The following is a 17,275-nucleotide window of genomic DNA, read 5'->3' on the forward strand; positions in this document are numbered from 1 at the left end:
GTGTCCAACCTCAGAGCTTCATGTCACCCTTCAAAGGGCATTAAGCAACTCCAGAGCCAAGGAACAGCCAGGTCCGACAGCCTGACAGTGGCTCTGAAATAGGGACCCACAACAAAGGTGCTGTGCTACTAGAAAAGCTACTTCTGCTTAATGATATTATAAATAGCAGCAACAGCTCTCCCCTGATTTGCATCCCTAGAAGGCTCTTTTCTATGTTTTACCAAAACATGACCAAATCTTGTTAAGTACTAGTGCTGAGGAAGCTTTGGTGAATTTGGGGGAAAAAAGGTTTGAAAAATCAGTCTCAAAAAAAAGCTGAGGCCTCCAGGAGCAGTAGACCTCGCAGTTTGCTTGGTTAGTTATGTAGATGAAGGCTATTTTAGAACAAACTTATGCTTTTAATTATTTTTGCATGAACTAGCAGGACCGCTTCAACATAATTACACAGAGTATCTAAACCCAATAAAATTGTTAACAGGCTGAATAACGGTGTGTTTTAGGCACAAGTAGTCCAACACTGGCTGCACCTGCACAGCCAGAGCCACAGAAATGCCAGGTGCACAGGCCAGTCCAGGCAGAGGAGCAAAACTGGGCTGGATTTGGCAACAGGACAACTTTGTGCATCCAGCAACAAGCTTTGTCACTCAATGTCACACAAACCCCTCCCCAAGACACAAGCCAGCACAACATGCCAGACCTTCTGAAAGGCGCTGGAGAGAGGACCTAAGGATACAGGCTAGCACCTAAACTAACCAGGAAGGGTTCCTGCACCCTCTTCCATTTTGGCTGCTCATCCTGACTGGAAAAATCCCACAGGTTTCTCATGTCAGCAAAATTTCGTGTCTGTGCCTGCAGAATAGCATTTTCCTGGAGGCAAATTAAGAGAAAAGAGGCAGCGTTTAGCAGGGGGATTTGAGCAAGGACTCCCAAGCTGTTCCCAGCCTCCCAGGAGCACTGGCTTTTCTTGCAGAAAGTATTTACCTGCTGCTGCGAACTGGTGCGTGCAGTCATTCAAACCATACCCAGCGCCAGTTCAAGAAGAGCTGTTGATGCCATTTGCACACAAAGCAACAATTACATCACATAGACAGGGGTTGGCATGACCTTGGGTCAGTCAGTATTTAATGCTCAGGTTTACTTTTGGTTTATAAAAAAACAAAAGCTTAGGAGTTGCTCAACATGCAGAGTTGTGAAAGGGAAACGTTATGAAGTGACTTGAAATCGCCACAGAGAAGCTGCCACACAAACAGCTCCAGGATTACCTTTACCCCAACAATCCCACAGTTATCAAGCTATGTGAGACCACCTCTGCCAGCACCCAAACCATCTCCTGGATGCAAGGTGGTGCAATAATCAAACCTAAGAAGCTCCTGGAAGAAGGGAGCGCACAGCTGAAATTCTCTCTCCTTCCTCCTCTGCCCAAGAAAAGAGGATGCTTATGGAAGGGGGGGGGGGGGGAGTCAAATGCACCAAAAATCTCCTGATTTTGGGTCTGTCGCTAACTCACCAAGCTCTCCTAACACCCAGGCTGGGTCAACAGCAGAGCTGGGAAAGAACAACCGTTGTACAAGCACGAGCCTTTTCTTAACCTACATAATTCTGCAAAGCCCAAACTAGGCCAGTTATTTTAACAGAGCTGGGCAAGAGCGTATGGACTCCAAACTTTATAGATAAAGAAATACATTTCTTCTAAACTTCACTGTATCAGCAGTACTGCAAGAGGCTCGCTCCAGTTACATAAACCACCGCATGATCTCTTACAACCAGTTCATGATATGAGACACTACATATCCTAGACATTTTAATACTATGTTATGAAAAAAACCGCTTGCTCAAACAATGGAAAAAGCTCATGAACTTTTCTATCAGCTTCTTGATGCCTTACTGAAAGGATGTTTGTTCCCACTGCAGATATTTTTCTTCTGGCAATTAACTGTTTTGTTTTACCTGCACATTAACAGGGCTGCATGTGGAGAGAGCACATTTCAGCATTCCCTTTGATCATCAGGAATCATTACACTAATTTTTAAAGCTAGAAACTCATGACATTTGAGAGAGATTACAGGTTATGGCCAGGTGCAAACCTGATCTGAGATAGGTGGGGTTTTTAAATGAGGGTAGATACAGATCACTACTCCAGTGTCACACAGTGTGCAAGTCCAATTATTCCGGAAGAGCTTCTCTGGAATAACAGTGTGCCCAAGCCCTTACCTTAAGACAAGCTCAGAAGCACAGCAATCGGGTATTTTGCTGCCATCCAAAGTCAACAGCAGTCCAAAAGGCAGCTGCTACTTGTACTTTTAAAAGCCTCATCTAGCCTCTAATGCTTTGAAACCAATTATAGTACAATCTTTTGGATACTCGCTCCACTCTGTCATTTGCTGACGAGGTCAGACAGTCTTGGCCCCAAAGGCCTCAGTGCCTTTTCAGTATTGCCACAAAAAAAACAACACCGTGAAGAAAAAACCTGACATACAAAAATATGAAAGAAGAATTATTCCATCCAGAGAATTTGCAAGTGTTGCTTACTAACACCAAAACAAACACCTGGAAAAGAAAGGATTATCTTGACATGCAGCCAAGAAGTCTTCTACGTACACACTAGATCACACACCTCTTGCAAAGGTACAAGTAAAACCAGACTAAATGGAAAAAAGTATTCTTAGGACAAGGATCACTTGGAAAGAAGAATTGTTCTTTAACACATCTGATTCTAACTGGAGACACTCAACACCATTGTTCTGGTCCCCACAAACTCAATCTGCCTCCCTGAGATGGACAACATCAGCATAACAAAAAAACCCAACAACCCAGACATTAGAAGAGGAGGACCTACATGACCAGATGGTCCACCTACCACCCCACACTTCGCTGCCTGGTCCTGAGCTCACACGAAGCTGCAAAGAAACAGCACAGGAGTCAGTCCTTATCCAGCAGGCTTTAGAGACAGGCAGCTTTTGCTTCCTCTGCACTCTAGTTATCACTCATAAGAACTTCTAAACATGGCTACCAAAATGTGGGCCAAATACAGCAAAAGTTCTCTCCTAAAGAGAACCTGTAATTCTTCTAAAGATAAGTATTCCATTCAGCTTTTCTCAAAGCCCACTAATGCATTTTAGCTGGAAAAAGTGAGAACACGGAAAAGTGACACTTCCTTTCTCAGCTGTCTGTACATACAGAGACTGCAGCAGGGCAGCAACAACAACACTGGTTTCATACTCCTGCAAGCTCTGCAGAACCAGCTTAGCTATGGCAGAGTATGCCAAACCGAAATCATCTTCTGTGTAAAGTCAGATCCTATCAGAGGATCTGGGGCAGTGTGAGGCACAGAGCACCCAGCGTGATTACCATATGCCTGCCAAGGCAGCTCACGCACCAACGTGGGCACTTCTAGCCCGAGAAACACGGGTGCCCAGGGGCCGTTTTCACCTGACTACCTGATGAAAGGATTTAATTCCACTACCCCATCCTGAGCAAAAAGCTTAACAGTCATGCCCCAACAACATACTCTCTGTATCCCACCAGGAGCAAGAATTCTCCCTTCCTTCTCTGTCCCACAAACCCAAAGATGAAAGAACGCCTGCATCAGCCCAATGAGCACCTTCTGCTCAGAGCCCCAGCCCAAAGCCACCGGGGAGGGACCGTCCCCCAGGAGCAACCAGGAGGGAGCACTGGTAACATCCAGGCTAGAAACAGAAGAGTTATTTCATCAGGCAGCAGCTGGCTAGGAAAAAGCCCCACACCAGGACAGCAGCACACTCCCCTCACCCCCCTGTGAGGGGGGGCACAGGCGGTCACCTCTGCCCTCACCCCAGAGAGGGGATCGGGGACCCAAGGTGGGGTGATGGGACAGGACCATACCTAAGAGTCAGGGACCGCATGGAGAGCCAAGCCCTCCACAGTGACACAAAGGCACAGCTGCCACTCTAAGTAACCCTGTCCCAGACCCCCCCTGGACTTCCCAGTCCCTCCCCACAGTTCCCCCAGGTTTCCTATTGGGATCCTGTCCCAGCCCTTCATTTTCCTCACACCTCCCCAGACCCCCCAGGGATCCCTCTGGCTTCTCAGGACCCTCCCCAGCCCCCCCACCCCCCATCCCTCTCCCCACCACTCACCCTCTACAGATCTTTCAGCCTCATGGCCCCCTCCTCATTCCTCTCCTTGCCTCAAGAATCCCCTCGGACCCCTCTAAAGCCCTCCTGAGCCCTGGAAAGCCCCAACGCCCCCTTCCCAGGGGTTCCTTCTCCGTCTCCAAGGCCCAGAGACCTCACAAAGCCCTCCACCCTCCCGGCGCCTTTCCCCAGAGCTCCCTCGGCCCTCTCAAACCCCTGCGGGCCCCGGGGACGCCCCCGCCCTCTCCCATCTCCTCCCTGAGCCACTCAGGCCCCTTCCCGAGCCCGGGAGACCCACAAACGCCCTGGCTAAAGTTTCCTGTGGCCCTTCAAGCCCCCTCCTCGGTGCACACACGCCGCGGCACTACAGACCCCAAACTCTGCCGTCTTCACCCCCCCGCCAAAGCCCCCTCCTGAGATCGGGAGACCTGAGATCGGGAGACCGCCCCCCCCCACGGCCCTCTCACCCCCCAACACCCTCCCCTGAGGCACATTGCCACCCCGAGCCCCCCCACCTCCCCATTCCTCCAAGCCGCCCCTAGCCCCCTCCTCACCGAGCAGGAGCAGCTTCACCTCCTTGGCCGCCTTCTCGCCGTCCTCTCGCAGGTTGCGGTCGATCATCTTACTCCGCTCCACCGCCGCCTTGTCCTCGGCGCTCAGCGTACAACCCATGGCGGCGGGCGGGCGGGCGGCCCAGCCGCCGGGAGCGGGATGGGAGCGGGGCCGGTGCGGGGCTGCGCCTCTCGCCTCCCTCGGCCCGGGCGGCTCCCTGAGGCGGCGCCGGATATCCGCTCGCCTCACCGCGGGGCACGCCGGGAAATGCAGTCCTTCGCGTGGCGTGCTGGGAGTCGGAGGCGGGACTTCCGCCTCGGTAGAGCGGGGAGTGACGGGAGTGAGGCGGGGATCGCCCCCGCTTCCGCCTCGGTGGAGCGGGGCATGATGGGAACCGGGAGGGTTGACGTGCCTTGCTTCCGCCTCGGTGGAGCGGGGCATGATGGGAACTGTAGTCCTCGGGGGGGGGGTGGTCGGTGGGGCCCACGCCTCCCCCGGCCCCCCACCGGCCCCCGCAGCCCCATGTCCCGTTTCCAGCGCCCCCCCACCCGCCCCACGCTCACCTCACGAGGGGGGGCTCTGGCCCCTCGCACCCCTCGAGGGACAGGCCTTGGCCCCACGGCTGTGGGGTGGGCACTGTGGGGGGGACTGGGGCGCTGGGGAAGCGAGGGGTGGCCCCGGAGGGGACGGGAGGTGTCCAGGTTCCCCGGTGCTGGGGAGGGGGCTCAGGGGAACCCCGCTGCAGGGGAGCCAGAGGACCGGGGCCACCCTGCCCCCAGCCCCATCTGGCTGTAGGGGGGCCACACAGTGGCCAGGGGGACCTGGGACACACACCCCCCCCCAGGAGACCCTCCATGCCAGGACAGGAGTGACCCCAAAACCCGACCCCCCCCGGCTCCCATGCTCAGCCCCACCATGAGGCAATTTCCCCGGGCTTGTGCCCACCTGCCCGCCTCCCCCAAAACGCAGTGGCCCTTCCCAGCGAGCGTCGTGGAACCCCCGAGCCCCCACGGCGGCGAGGACCCCACCCCAGCGAGGCACTCAGACCAGCTGTCCCCTTGCAGCCATGTTTGCCCTCCAACCCCCCTGCCCCACAACGCTACAGCTCCGGTTTGGGAGAGGCGACCACCGGCACGTAGACCCCATCCCCGCCACGCCGCTCCGTCCCCTCCACCGTGTCCTCATCGATCTGCCCCGGGATGCGAAAATCGATGGGAGGTTGGTCCCGCTTGGGGCTGGGGGTGCGGGTCCGGGGCTCAGTGGGACAACCAGTGCCCTGGAGAAACTGGAGGAAGTTCTCCTCGATGGACCCCTCCCGGCTGGGCAGCCGCAGGTCCTCCTCTGGCGGCTGCTTGAAGAAACAAGTGAGGAGCCGTCCCAGCTCGCCCCGGATCTGCCGGTTGAGGCACCCGTAGAAGAAGGGGTTGGAGGTAAAGCAGAAGTAACCGAGCCAAGTGACCACGGTCTCGGCTGCCGGCCCCACCAAGGGTTGGGCGCTCAGGGCGGTGTAGAGGTGGAAGGAGAAGTAGGGCAACCAGCAGAAGAGGAATTGGCCCCCCACGGCCAGCAAGATGGCGGCCGCTTTGCCCCCCCCAAACGTCCTCTGCGGTGTGGTACGAGGGGCTCCCGAGGTGGTGACCATGGTGGAACGGCTGCTGAGCGACTCGGAGCGACGTCGTGGCGTCTCCATCCAGGTGGGGAGGGGGCCGTGGTGCATGGCAGCCACCCGCGCCACCTTGAACATGCTGCAGTAGACCACCACGATGATGAGGAGGGGCAGGAGGAAGTAGAAGGCGGCAAAGAAGACCACGAAGAACTTGCAGTAGGGACCGCGGCTCCATTGCAAAGAGCAGCCACGGCCGGCGGGCACTGGCGGTCGGTCGGGTGACAACCAGCCCAGCACGGGGACGAGGGAGGTGGCCACGGCTTTGAGCCAGACACCGACGAGGACGCAGGCCACCAGCCCCACCGTCATCCTCACCTCGTAGCGCATGGGGTGCACCACGTAGTAGTAACGTTCCACGTTGATGGTGGAGATGGAGAGGATGCACATGCTGATGAAGCAGACGCTGAGGAACAGGTAAACCCGGCACATGGCCTCGCCGAAAACCGGGCTGTCGAAAACGGCCGAACCAGAGAGCATCTCCAGCGGCATCAGGGTGAGGGCGGCCAAGAAGTCCACCAGGCAGAGGTGGAAGACAAAGACGAACTTGCGCAACGCCGGCGTCTTCACGATGACGGTCATGACGGCGGCGTTGCCCACGATGGCCGTCAGGTCAATGAGCAGCATGAAGAAGAGCCCCACCGATTTAGAGGCCACGTCTTTGGGTTTGCCGTCAGCTGTGCCGTTGGGGGGCATGGGACCTGGGGAGGGCTGGAGCCCCCGCGCTGCCCTAGAGCTGTTCCAGGCCCACGGGGCGGGCAGGGAGGGCTCCATCCTGTGCCGCCGCACCGGCGCTCACCGGCCCATCGCCCATCCTTGGGGCGGCCAACGTGGGGCAGCTGGGCATTGCCAGGGGCTCACATCTTCACCCACCCTACGTCTGCCGCTGGCCCCAGGTCGCGGTCTGGGGACGGGTGCTGTCACGTCGGTGGCACTCAGAGCACCCAAGGGTGCTCCCCGGCCCGGCTCATCTCCCCGCTCCTCGCTGCCAGGCAGCGCCGGGCACCTGTGGGGAAGGTAGAGCCATCAGCTGGGGGGGCACGACCCTGGGGGGACCTGTGAGAGCCCAGGAGGGGTCTCAGCTCAGCTGTGATCCCTCAGCCGCAGCCCCCATCACCCCTCGGTCCCCGTCCATGACACCCCTCCCCACCAAACCCATTTCTCAAAGGAAAGCCTCATGCCCTCCAAAAATGAACAATTCTGGGGCTAAAGCCCCCAAACTCCAACGTTTCGGCACAAAACACCCCAGCGGGATCCTTCACCCAGAGCCTGGGGACCATGAGGGGTCGCAGGGATGGGGGGGCTATCACCAGCACCCCGAATTCCTGGGTTCACCCCTTGCGCTTCGAGGGCCCTGTGTTACCCCCCCACCCTGAGCCCTTCCCCAGGATGGGTGCTGCACCCCCCCACACCCCAGCGTGTGCCACCTGCTACAAAGCAGACCCCGGGGTGCGGGTGGGGGGGCAGGGGACCACCCCGGAGCCCCTTTCCTATGGGTGCTTCCCCAGCGGGGAGGGGTCCCCATCCCCTGCACCCCGGGGAGCCCTCGGGGGGGGGGGGTTGCTGTTGGAAGGGGGGTGCAGGCAGCCGGTGCCCTCTCCCCTACCCGCCGCCCCCCCCATCTCCAGCACCCCGGGGCGATGCCGCCGGCTGATGGCCCCCCTCCCACCCCCGAGGTAGGGGTGTCCCCCGGTGTGTCCCCCCCTCCTCGGCCGCATCCTTCCCCCCACCCCCCCTCCACCCCCTCCTCCACCCCTGGGCATCGCCCCGGCGGGGCGGCTCGGCCGCGGCACCTACCCTGGGGGGCTGCATGGGGCCGCGGGCCGGGCCGAGGGCGGGGGGAACCCCGGGCCGAGGGCGGGGGGGGCGTGGGGGGGGGCCCGGACCGGGCGGGGGGGGGGGGCCGGACCGGTCGGGGATGCTCGGGGCCGGGCCGGGGCCGGAGCCGCTGCGGCGAGGGATGCTCCGCACCCGCCCGGCTGCTGGGTCCTAAGCGCCTCCCGTCAGCGCGGCGGTACCCCGGGCACGGCCCCCCCCCCCCCCGCCCCGCTGGACCCCGGGGACTGGGGGGGGGGGGAGTGGCCGGTTGGAGCCCGGCTTTTCCTTCCCCCGGGACGGGGGATGGAGGTTGGGTGTCGTCGTCGGCGTCCCCCCGGTTTCTGCCCCACGTGGTGCTTCGGGACTCAGTTTCCCCAGTCGCCCCCCAAAGGGGATGGGGGGGAGCTGGGGGGGGGGCACTGGAGGGGAGAGCAGCCCCACGGGGGCCATGGGGTGAGGAAGCAAACAGGGGGCTTGGGGAGGGGGGGAGGGACGGCACAGGAGGCACACTGGGGTGGAGGAGCAGTGCGAAGGAGGGTACAGGAGGGAGATCCGCAGGGGGGGGCACAGAGCGGGGATGGGGATGGGTGCAGGGGGATGCACAGGGCCGGGGGGGCTGCTCAGACTGGCCGCAGAGGCCCCTGGCTCTGCCCTCCCACAGCCCAGTGCCCCTTCCCCTTGCTCCCAGTTCAGCGACAGAGCAAGTGGGATGGGGGGCAGTGCCCCCCCCGCTCTGTGCCTCAGTTTCCCCAGGACACGGCCATTAGTTTACAAGGGGGATCCCCATCACTTCCAAGGACTGGCATCCCCTAAAAGCCTGCACAGGCTGCGAACTTCCTCCTGGCAGTGCCCTGGACCCTGGCCCGTGGGTGCCCAAGGCAGGGATGTGTGGCCAAGCGGGCCCCAACCCCGGGGCCGGTGTGTGGAGGGTGGCAAGCAGCCGGCGGGCAAGGCGGGCAACGCGTGTCCCTGCCACAGGCCCTGTGCGTCACGTGCCCATTGCTAGGTTACAAGGACCCAAAAATAAATCCATCCAAACCAGATTAGAAACGTGGGACCTCGGATGAACCAGCCCTGTCGTACCAGGGCCCGGCGACGGCTGCCGGTGGCTCCCCGGTCACCGCAGGCACCGGTCATGCCGGCATGTGATCTCCTGGCGAGCAGGAGTGCCGGCAACTTGTGGGGGCACCCATTCTGCCCAGCATCCCCCCTCACCTGCCCTGGATCCATCCCCTGTCCCACGCAGTAGCGTAGGGATCGATCCTGCTCCCCAGCATGGCGGAAAGCCCTGCCCCCCCCCCCCCCCCTTGTACCGGTTAACATGGGTGTGCACCAAAATCCAGGAGGGCAGCCTACCCTGGGTGCCCACCCCAACCTGGGTGCCCACCCCACCCCAAGCTCACACCCCACCAGCCCCTGCCTCCTCCCTCCCTTGTGCGGGTGCAGGCGGGTGTTCAGCCATGCTGATCCCTCCCAGCACCCCAATGTTTTGGGGGTCTCTCATGGTGAGGAGATGCTGAGCCGGCCACCTGCACCCCGCAAGCCAGGAAGGACCCAGCTGTGAAGAGCATCACTCCCCCACTCTGGGTGTCCAGAAAGGGGAGCGGGGGGTCTCCGCACCCCCCCACCCCTGGCACATGGGGTGCATTCTGAGAATGGGGGGATCCTGAGGGTTTTTCTCCTCCCAGGGGAAACCGAGGCAGAGAGCCACAGTTGCTCCTGCCCTGTCATGCCGGTGTCAGCGCCTGGCGCAGGCAGATTTATGGCTTTGCTGTTTCCTGCCACCGGAGCATCAATAATTCAGGGCCCGTGTGGCCGCACCACCGTGGCACAGCCTCGCAGCCACCTGCAAATTCCTCCTGTCCCCCTATGTGCCACCCTGCAGTTGGGGGGAGACCCCCCCTCACCCCGGGGGCACCCTGAGCACCCCTGGCCCCTCGGCCCCAGCTACACTGGGCACCCTCCCTGACACCTTCCCCATGTGGGCCCCCCAAAAAGGGGCCTTGGCATTATGGGGCTTATGGTGTCCCCGCACTCTGATACCCCATCACCCTGACATCCCAGCATCCCACTACCGCAGCACCTTGTCACCCCAGTACTCCAGCACCCCCAGTACACCATTATCTTGGCACCCCAGCACCTCGTCACCCCAGTACCTCAGGCATGCTGGCCCACCAGCACCCTATGACGCTGGCAGCCCAGAAGCTGGCACTGTGGCACCATGGCACTGTGGCACCCTACCCTCCTAGCACCCTGGTACTGAGCACCCCAGAGCCCTGGGATACCCATACCCCTGCACCCCCACATCCTGGCACCCCGGCACCCTGGCATACCCGTACCCCAGCACCCTGCCACGCCAGCACCCTGGCATGGCCGACTGGCTCCTCCAGCTTTGCCTGCACAGCTGGAGAGCCCTGGCCAGGCACGCAGGGTAAGCGTGTTTGCACATGTGTGTGCACACATGTGAGGGTGCATGCGTGCACGTGTGTGTGTGTGCGTGGCTGGCTGGGGGGGCCACGCAGACGTGCACAAGTACAGTGGGTGCATCTGTGTGCGCGCACACACATGCAAACCTGGCAGGTTTGCACGCATGTGTGATCAGGGGGTGCACACGTGTGTACCCGGTGCATGCGTGTGTGCACGTGTCTCTAGCATGTGTGTGTGCACTCAGGCATGTGCACGCCTGCCTGTCTGCATGTGCATGCTGGCACCCATGCGCTCCCATGTAGCACACATGCCTGCGGCTGGGCAGCCGGCACCAATCCTGCCTGGCACGCCACCGGGGGCATGGTCTTGTGCCAGCTCCCCCCAGGACGCCTGGGTCCCCCCCAGTTCCCCACCACGGGTGGCACAAGGACAAGGTCACCCAGAGTCCACTGGTGGGCCGGGGAGGTTGGGGTGTGGGTGCTACCAGCTGGGGCACCCCCAATGCGGGGGGGTCTGGGTCCTGGGTGGGGGCCAGGCTGGGCAGCGGGTGCTAGGCAGGGATTAGCACCCGGATTAAAGCAGAGAAATTGAGGACGATCGAAGGACAAAATTCCCTGTCAGACAGGGTTGGGGGGGACGATGGCAGTGGAAGGGGGGGCAGCGTGGAGTGGCACCCAACTGCGGGGGAGCATATGTTGGGGTGCAGGGAGCAGCCAGGGAGGGGTGGACGACAGGGCAAGGGACACCCTGGGGACACCCTGCTCTGTGTTGCAGGGGGGTCCCCTTTAATTACTGCCCCCCCTAATAAAAAGCTGCATCATCTCAGCGCGGTTTGTTCTGGCTCCTTTCCCTCTAATTTTGGACCCAAAAAACCAGCACAAATGTTTTGCATCTAAAAATACGCCCAGGAGGCAGAGACACGACCGTGTGCATGGCGGGGGGGCCACAGGGCACCCCTGCCTGGCTGGGCCAGTGGCACGCAGGGGTGCCCCTTGCCAGGGACCCCAGTGCAGGTTGTGTCCCCTCCATCCTAGGGATGGTGGGTGGCACTGGGATGGGGTCAGTGCTGGGGAATTCAGGTTGGAACTGGGGATCTTGGCCAGTGTCATGGGTTGTGGGCCAGTGCCAGAGGACATGGGCCAGTGCCAGGGGGTCTGGGCTGACACCATGGAAGGTGGGCCAGTACCACCAGCAGGTACCAGCAGAGCAGGATGGGGCAGGTTCTGGGGCAGCACAGATGGATTTGGGATGGGGTTGGGGTTGGGATGAGGGTGGGATGGGGATGTAGGTGGGGCTGGGGCTGACGTGGGATGAAGATGGGGATGAGGATGGTGTGGGTACAGGGATGGAGATGGGGATAGGATGGGGAGGGGTATGGGGATGGGGATGAGGATGGGGACAGGGATGGGATGAGGATGAGGATGGGGACAGGTATAGGGGATGGGGATGAGATGGGATGGGAGGGGTATGGCGGTGGGGATGAAGATGGGGAGTGATGGGATGAGGATGGGGCTGGGGCCAGGTATGGGGATGAGGATGAGGGTGAGGATGAGATAGGGTGGAGAGGGGTGTGGGGATGGAGAGGGGGATTGGGATGAGGATGAGGATGGGGACAGGGATGGGATGGGGATGCTGGGGACGAGAACAGGGATGAAGATGGGGATGAGGATGGTGTGGGGATGAGGATGGAGATGGGGACGGGGATGGGGATGATGGGGATGGGGACAGGGATGAAGATGGGATGAGGATGGTCTTGGGGATGAGGATGGAGATGCAGATAGGATGGGGAGGGGTTTGGGGATGGAGAAGGGGATGGGGATGAGGATGGGGATGGGGACAGGGATGGGGACGAGGGTGGGGACAGGTATAGGGGATGGGGGTGGGGACGGGGATGATGTGGGGTTCGGGGATGATGCCGGGACCGGGGGTGGGTTCTTCCCGGGGGGACCACGGCCGGGGGGCGATACGCGGCCCACGAGGGGTTAAGCGGGCGCTGTCGCCATTGGTCGCGGGCGATGCGGCGGCAGCCAATGAGGATCGGCCGTGCGCGGGGTGCGCCGCGCCGGGGCCGCCCCCAGACCCTGTCCCGGGGCCGCGGGTGCGCGCTGCAGCGGGCGCGGGGCCCGGCCCGGCCCGCTCGGCTCCGCTCGGCTCCGCTCGTTTCGGCCCGGCCTGCTCGTCTCGTCTCGGTTCGGCTCCGTTCGGCTCCGTTCGGCCCCGCTCGGCTCTGCCCGGCTCCGTTCGGCCTCGCTCGGCTCCGTTCGGCTCTGCCCGGCTCGGTTCGGTCCGGCTCGGCTCGTTTCGGCTCGGCTGGGCCGCGCTCGGCCTCCCCTGCCCGCCCTCCTCCGCACCGGCCCCGGTATCAGGCCCCGGTAACGCCTCGGGAAGCCGGGGGGCGGGGGGGGCGGGGAGCATCCTCCCGCGGGCTCCGTCCGCGGCAGGGCCGGGACCGGGGGGGAACCGGCGGGGGGGGGGGGGGGGGGCGGTTCGAAGGCCGCCTCCGCAGCGCGGGGGGAGCGGGGCTGCGGCGGGCGGGAGCCCCGGGGCGAGCTGCGACCCGGGTGGGCAGCGACCCACGGGCAGGCTGTGACAGCCGGTGACAAAGCCACCCCAGGCTAGGACACCGGGTGACCGAAGCCAGCTCTTGCCGTGACACCAGCGGTGAGCAACGAGCCCGGCGCGCGCCGTGACAACGGGTGGGCGAAGCCACCCCGGGGCGCTGGCTGTGACATTGGGTGACCAAAGCCACCCCACGCCGTGACACCAGGGGACTAAAGTCCCTCCGTGGTGCTGGCTGCGACACCGGGTGACCAAAGCCACCCCGCGCCGTGACACTGGATGAGCAGCAAGCCCAGCGCGTGCTGTGACACCGGGTGACCAAAGCCACCCACGGCACATGCCGTGACACTGGGTGACCAAGCCACCCTGTGCTGTGACACCGGGCGAGTGGCTAGCTCTGACACTGGGTGGCCAAAGCCACCCCATAGCACGTGCTGTGACACCGACTGACAAAGCCACTCTGCGCCGTGACACCAGGCGAGCAGCTAACCTGGCACGTGCTGTGACACCGGGTGACCGAAGCCACCCTATAGCACATGCTGTGACACGGGGTGACAAAGCCACCCCACTCTGCACCACCGGGTGACCAAGCCACTCTGCGCCGTGACACCAGGCGAGCAGCTAGCCCGGTGCATGCCGTGACACCGGGTGAACGAAGGCACCCCGTGCAAGCCAACCCTGTGCCCCCAGCCCGCCATGCCGGGGGTGGCGGGCATGCCGGTGCCCCGTCCTCAGCATCCATGTGACGGCGTGGGGCAGAGTGCGGCCATGGCGGGCTTTGGGGGGCCGGGGGCCCCGCTGCCACTAATGCCGCTGCTGCTGGCGCTGGCACTGCTGTCACCGTGGGGGTCTGCGGGAGGGAGCTGCCCCCCGCGCTGCGTCTGCGCCTCCAACATCCTGAGCTGCTCGCAGGCGGTGCTGAGCTCGGTGCCGGCCCCCCTGCCCCGCTTCACCGCCGTCCTCGACCTCAGCCACAACAACGTCAGCCGGCTGCGTGCCGACTGGGCGCCGGTGCGGCTGGCCCACCTCCACGCCTTGCTGCTCAACCACAACGGGCTCTCCTTCGTCTCCACCGAAGCCTTCGCCCATGTACCCCACCTGCGGCACCTGGACCTCTCCTCTAACCGTCTCCGGGCGCTGGAGGAGAACCTCTTCAGCGACCTGGCCGAGCTGGAGGTCCTCCTCCTCTACAACAACGAGATCTCCGCTGTGGATCGCACCGCCTTCGATAACCTCAGCCGCCTCCGTAAGCTTTACCTGGGGCAAAACCGCATCGCCCGCTTCCCACTGGAGCTGCTGCGCGACGGCAGCCGCCTGCCCCAGCTGGCCCTGCTCGACCTCTCGGCCAACCGCCTCCGCAGCTTGCCCGTCGGCGAGCTGCAGGCACTGCCCGCCTGGCTGCGTGACCGCCTCTACCTACATGGCAACCCACTGGCCTGCGACTGCCCACTTTTCCAGCTGGTTGCCCGCGGTCGTCGCCGCCGGTTGAGCGCCGTGATGGATTTCCAGGAGGAGTTGCGGTGCTTGCTGCCCAACACCCAGGCGCACGTCGGTATCCTCGCCCTGGCCGGCCGGCAGCCGCTCAACTGCAGCGAGGCACGGGAAGCGGTGCTGGAAGCCCACCTGGGTGACACCGTCACCCTCAGTTGCGACACCCGGTTACGGGGGGTACGTAACCGGCACTGGGTGACGCCGGGAGGCGAACGGGTGTTGGAGGAAGGGGGTAACGGCAGCGCCGCTCTCCTGGCGAATGGCAGCCTGCAGCTGCGGGCGCTGCGCCCCGAGGACGCCGGCACCTACTCCTGTTGGGTGGCGGGTCCCCTCCTCAACGAGACCCTTTACGTGGAGCTGCTGGTGCACAACTTCACCCTGCACGGTCCCCATGACACCCTCAACACCGCCTACACCACGCTGGTGGGCTGCATCCTCAGCGTGGTGCTGGTGCTCATCTACCTGTACCTCACCCCTTGCCGCTGCTGCTGCTGCCGCGGTGCCGACAAGCCACCGGCTCCCCGCGATGACAGCATCAACTCCTCCGTCCTCAGCACCACTCCCAACCATGCCGCCACCGGTGTCCCTGGGGAGCCTTGCCGGTCCCGCTCGGCCTCTGCCACCGGCCCGGGGCAGAACGGCAGGTTCAAGGTGGGGGGCACCCCCCAGCCGCCCCCCCGGCACGGCCCCAAGGCACAGAGGAAGGTGTCGGATCCAGACTCGGTCAGCTCTGTCTTCTCCGACACCCCCATCGTGGTGTAGGGGGGACACAACACATTATGGGGACAGTCCCCAGGGACACCCCATGTCCCCGCCGCTGTTGAGACTTGTCCCCAGTGGATGCGCTGCGGGCAGAAGGGGCAGCCTGGACCCCCACTGCCATGTCACCAGCTTGGGGGGACACACACACCATCACCCCCCCTTGACTGAGCATCACTGCTGTCCACCCACACCAGCCTCTGCCAAGGTCACCGCCACCATGCCAGCACCGTGGGACCACGAGGGACAAGGGGGCTTGTGTGGGGACAGCGTGGCCATAGAGCCAGGGGGCACTGGCCCCACTGCCCACTGGGCACTGCAGGACCATGGGTGACAGTGCTGGTGACAGCACCCAGGCTGGCTTGGCGGGTGCCCCCCCCAGGGATGGCAGCACTGGGAGCACCCACAGGCTGCGGCACTGGGGGGGGGGGGGGTCCCACTTTGGCAGGACAGCCGCCCCCTCCCCACGGCGCTGGCCCCTCACCCCGGAGCCCTCCCTGGCATGTGTATCCCAAAGCATGAGTCCCACTGGGGGAGCATGTGCCACCCCGGCCAGCTTTTGGCAAGAGGGGACACGTGGGGCATGTCACCCCACAGGGTGCAACCCCTCCCCAACACCCTCCTGGCCCCCCCATGCAACCCACAACTGCAAGCAGAGTGCCCCCCCAGGGAGTGCGACCCCAGGGGCTCTGGCACCCTAAATGGGGGTATCCCTTGTGTCCCCCCCCCAGCCCTGTGCCCCCACAGCCCAGCCTGTGTCCCCCATGTTCCCCCCTCCCCGGCCGCGTCTTCCCCACGCTGGCAGCTGCCTGCTGATGCCTTGGCCAAAATAAACGTCTTTTCCCATCGTGCCTGTGCAGCCCTTGCCCGGTTTTGGGGTGCTCCAAGGGTCATCCCCGAAAGGGGGTCCCCTCACTGGGTGTGGGGGGGGTCGAGGACAGGGACAATGCCACCACACCAGCCCTGTGGAACCCCCCTGGGATGAGGGGGGGGGGGCGGGGGGGGCAGGCTGCTGGCAGTGGGAGCAGGCTGAGCAGGGGCCCCTGCTGTCGCCCCGGCCCCCTTCTGCAGTGGAGGGGAGCGGAGCACGGGAGGGCTGGGGTAGCAAGGGGTTTGGGGGAGGTGGGGGGGCTCACCCCAGTACCCTGGTCACCCCCCTGTGTGCCCACCCGAAGGCCCAGCCCATGCTGACCCCATCCCCATCAGGCTGTGCTGGGAGGGGGCTTCTGTGCAGCTGCCCCGTGCTCACCCCCTACCCCATTGATCCCCTGCCATCACTCCTCTGAGCCCCTCTGGTCCCCAGAACCCCACTGACCCCCCCATCACCCCACTGACCCCCCCCATCACCCCACTGAGCCCCTCTGGTCCCCAGAACCCCACTGACCCCCCCATCACCCCACTGACCCCCCCCATCACCCCACTGAGCCCCTCTGGTCCCCAGAACCCCACTGCCCCCCCCCCCCCCCCCCCCATCACCCCACTGAGCCCCTCCGGTCCCCACACCAGCAGCCTACCAACCGGTATGGTGCGTGTCCCCCGTCCCCCCCCCAGTCCCCTGTACCTCTCCCACCCCACTGCCCCCCCCAAGGACCCCCAGCACCCCTCCCTCCCTACTGTCCCCCCCATCCATCTCCCCTCGGGGCGGGTCCTCACCGGGGGGCGGGGTCATACCGACGGGGGTGGGGCCTTACCTGCTGGGGCGTGGCCATGCGGACGGTGGGCGGGCCTTACCGGTCCGCAGAGGACACTGATGGCGGGGGAGGGGGACGACGCCCCCCGTCCCTGCGGGGCTCCCGGGGACACGCCCTCCCCGTCCCCGCGGGGGGAGCCAGGGCCACCGGGATGACATCCCTGTCCCTGGGGGGCACCCCATCCCTGCCCCCTCCCCCGCGAC

The 17,275-nt window shown here is 63.3% G+C and overlaps 4 protein-coding genes across 4 annotated transcripts in view; 2 read left to right on the forward strand and 2 right to left on the reverse strand.

The window, feature by feature from the left end:
• GNAI3 (G protein subunit alpha i3) overlaps nucleotides 1-4,913 on the reverse strand; it is a 32,017-nt gene extending 27,104 nt beyond the window's left edge. The window contains exon 1 of the mRNA XM_049832660.1: nucleotides 4,667-4,913. Within this exon, the coding sequence (XP_049688617.1) occupies nucleotides 4,667-4,784 (118 nt within the window). The 5' untranslated portion in view covers nucleotides 4,785-4,913. The remainder of the gene's footprint in view (nucleotides 1-4,666) is intronic.
• The window catches only part of LOC126052234 (potassium voltage-gated channel subfamily A member 2), a 358,553-nt gene extending 349,872 nt beyond the window's left edge, over nucleotides 1-8,681 (forward strand). The window contains exon 4 of the transcript XR_007509985.1: nucleotides 8,669-8,681. The gene's annotated coding sequence lies outside the window, so the exon portion shown is untranslated. The remainder of the gene's footprint in view (nucleotides 1-8,668) is intronic.
• GPR61 (G protein-coupled receptor 61) lies at nucleotides 5,764-7,204 on the reverse strand. Its single transcript, XM_049832912.1, has one exon. The coding sequence runs from the start codon at nucleotides 7,099-7,101 to the stop codon at nucleotides 5,764-5,766; it is 1,338 nt and encodes a 445-aa protein (XP_049688869.1). The 5' UTR covers nucleotides 7,102-7,204.
• Nucleotides 8,682-13,070: 4,389 nt separating the features above from the next.
• Nucleotides 13,071-16,210, forward strand: AMIGO1 (adhesion molecule with Ig like domain 1). The gene has a single exon (XM_049832639.1). It carries the CDS (start codon nucleotides 13,828-13,830, stop codon nucleotides 15,382-15,384), a length of 1,557 nt encoding a protein of 518 aa, XP_049688596.1. The 5' UTR covers nucleotides 13,071-13,827; the 3' UTR covers nucleotides 15,385-16,210.
• The last annotated feature ends 1,065 nt before the right edge of the window (nucleotides 16,211-17,275 follow it).

Source organism: Accipiter gentilis, chromosome 29, assembly GCF_929443795.1.
Source record: "Accipiter gentilis chromosome 29, bAccGen1.1, whole genome shotgun sequence".
NCBI lineage: Eukaryota > Metazoa > Chordata > Aves > Accipitriformes > Accipitridae > Astur > Astur gentilis.

Bases quoted from the DNA above. Each gene is read 5' to 3' on its own strand.
- GPR61 (XM_049832912.1), bottom strand. From the start codon at position 7,101: ATGGAGCCCTCCCTGCCCGCCCCGTGGGCCTGGAACAGCTCTAGGGCA.
- AMIGO1 (XM_049832639.1), top strand. From the start codon at position 13,828: ATGCCGGGGGTGGCGGGCATGCCGGTGCCCCGTCCTCAGCATCCATGT.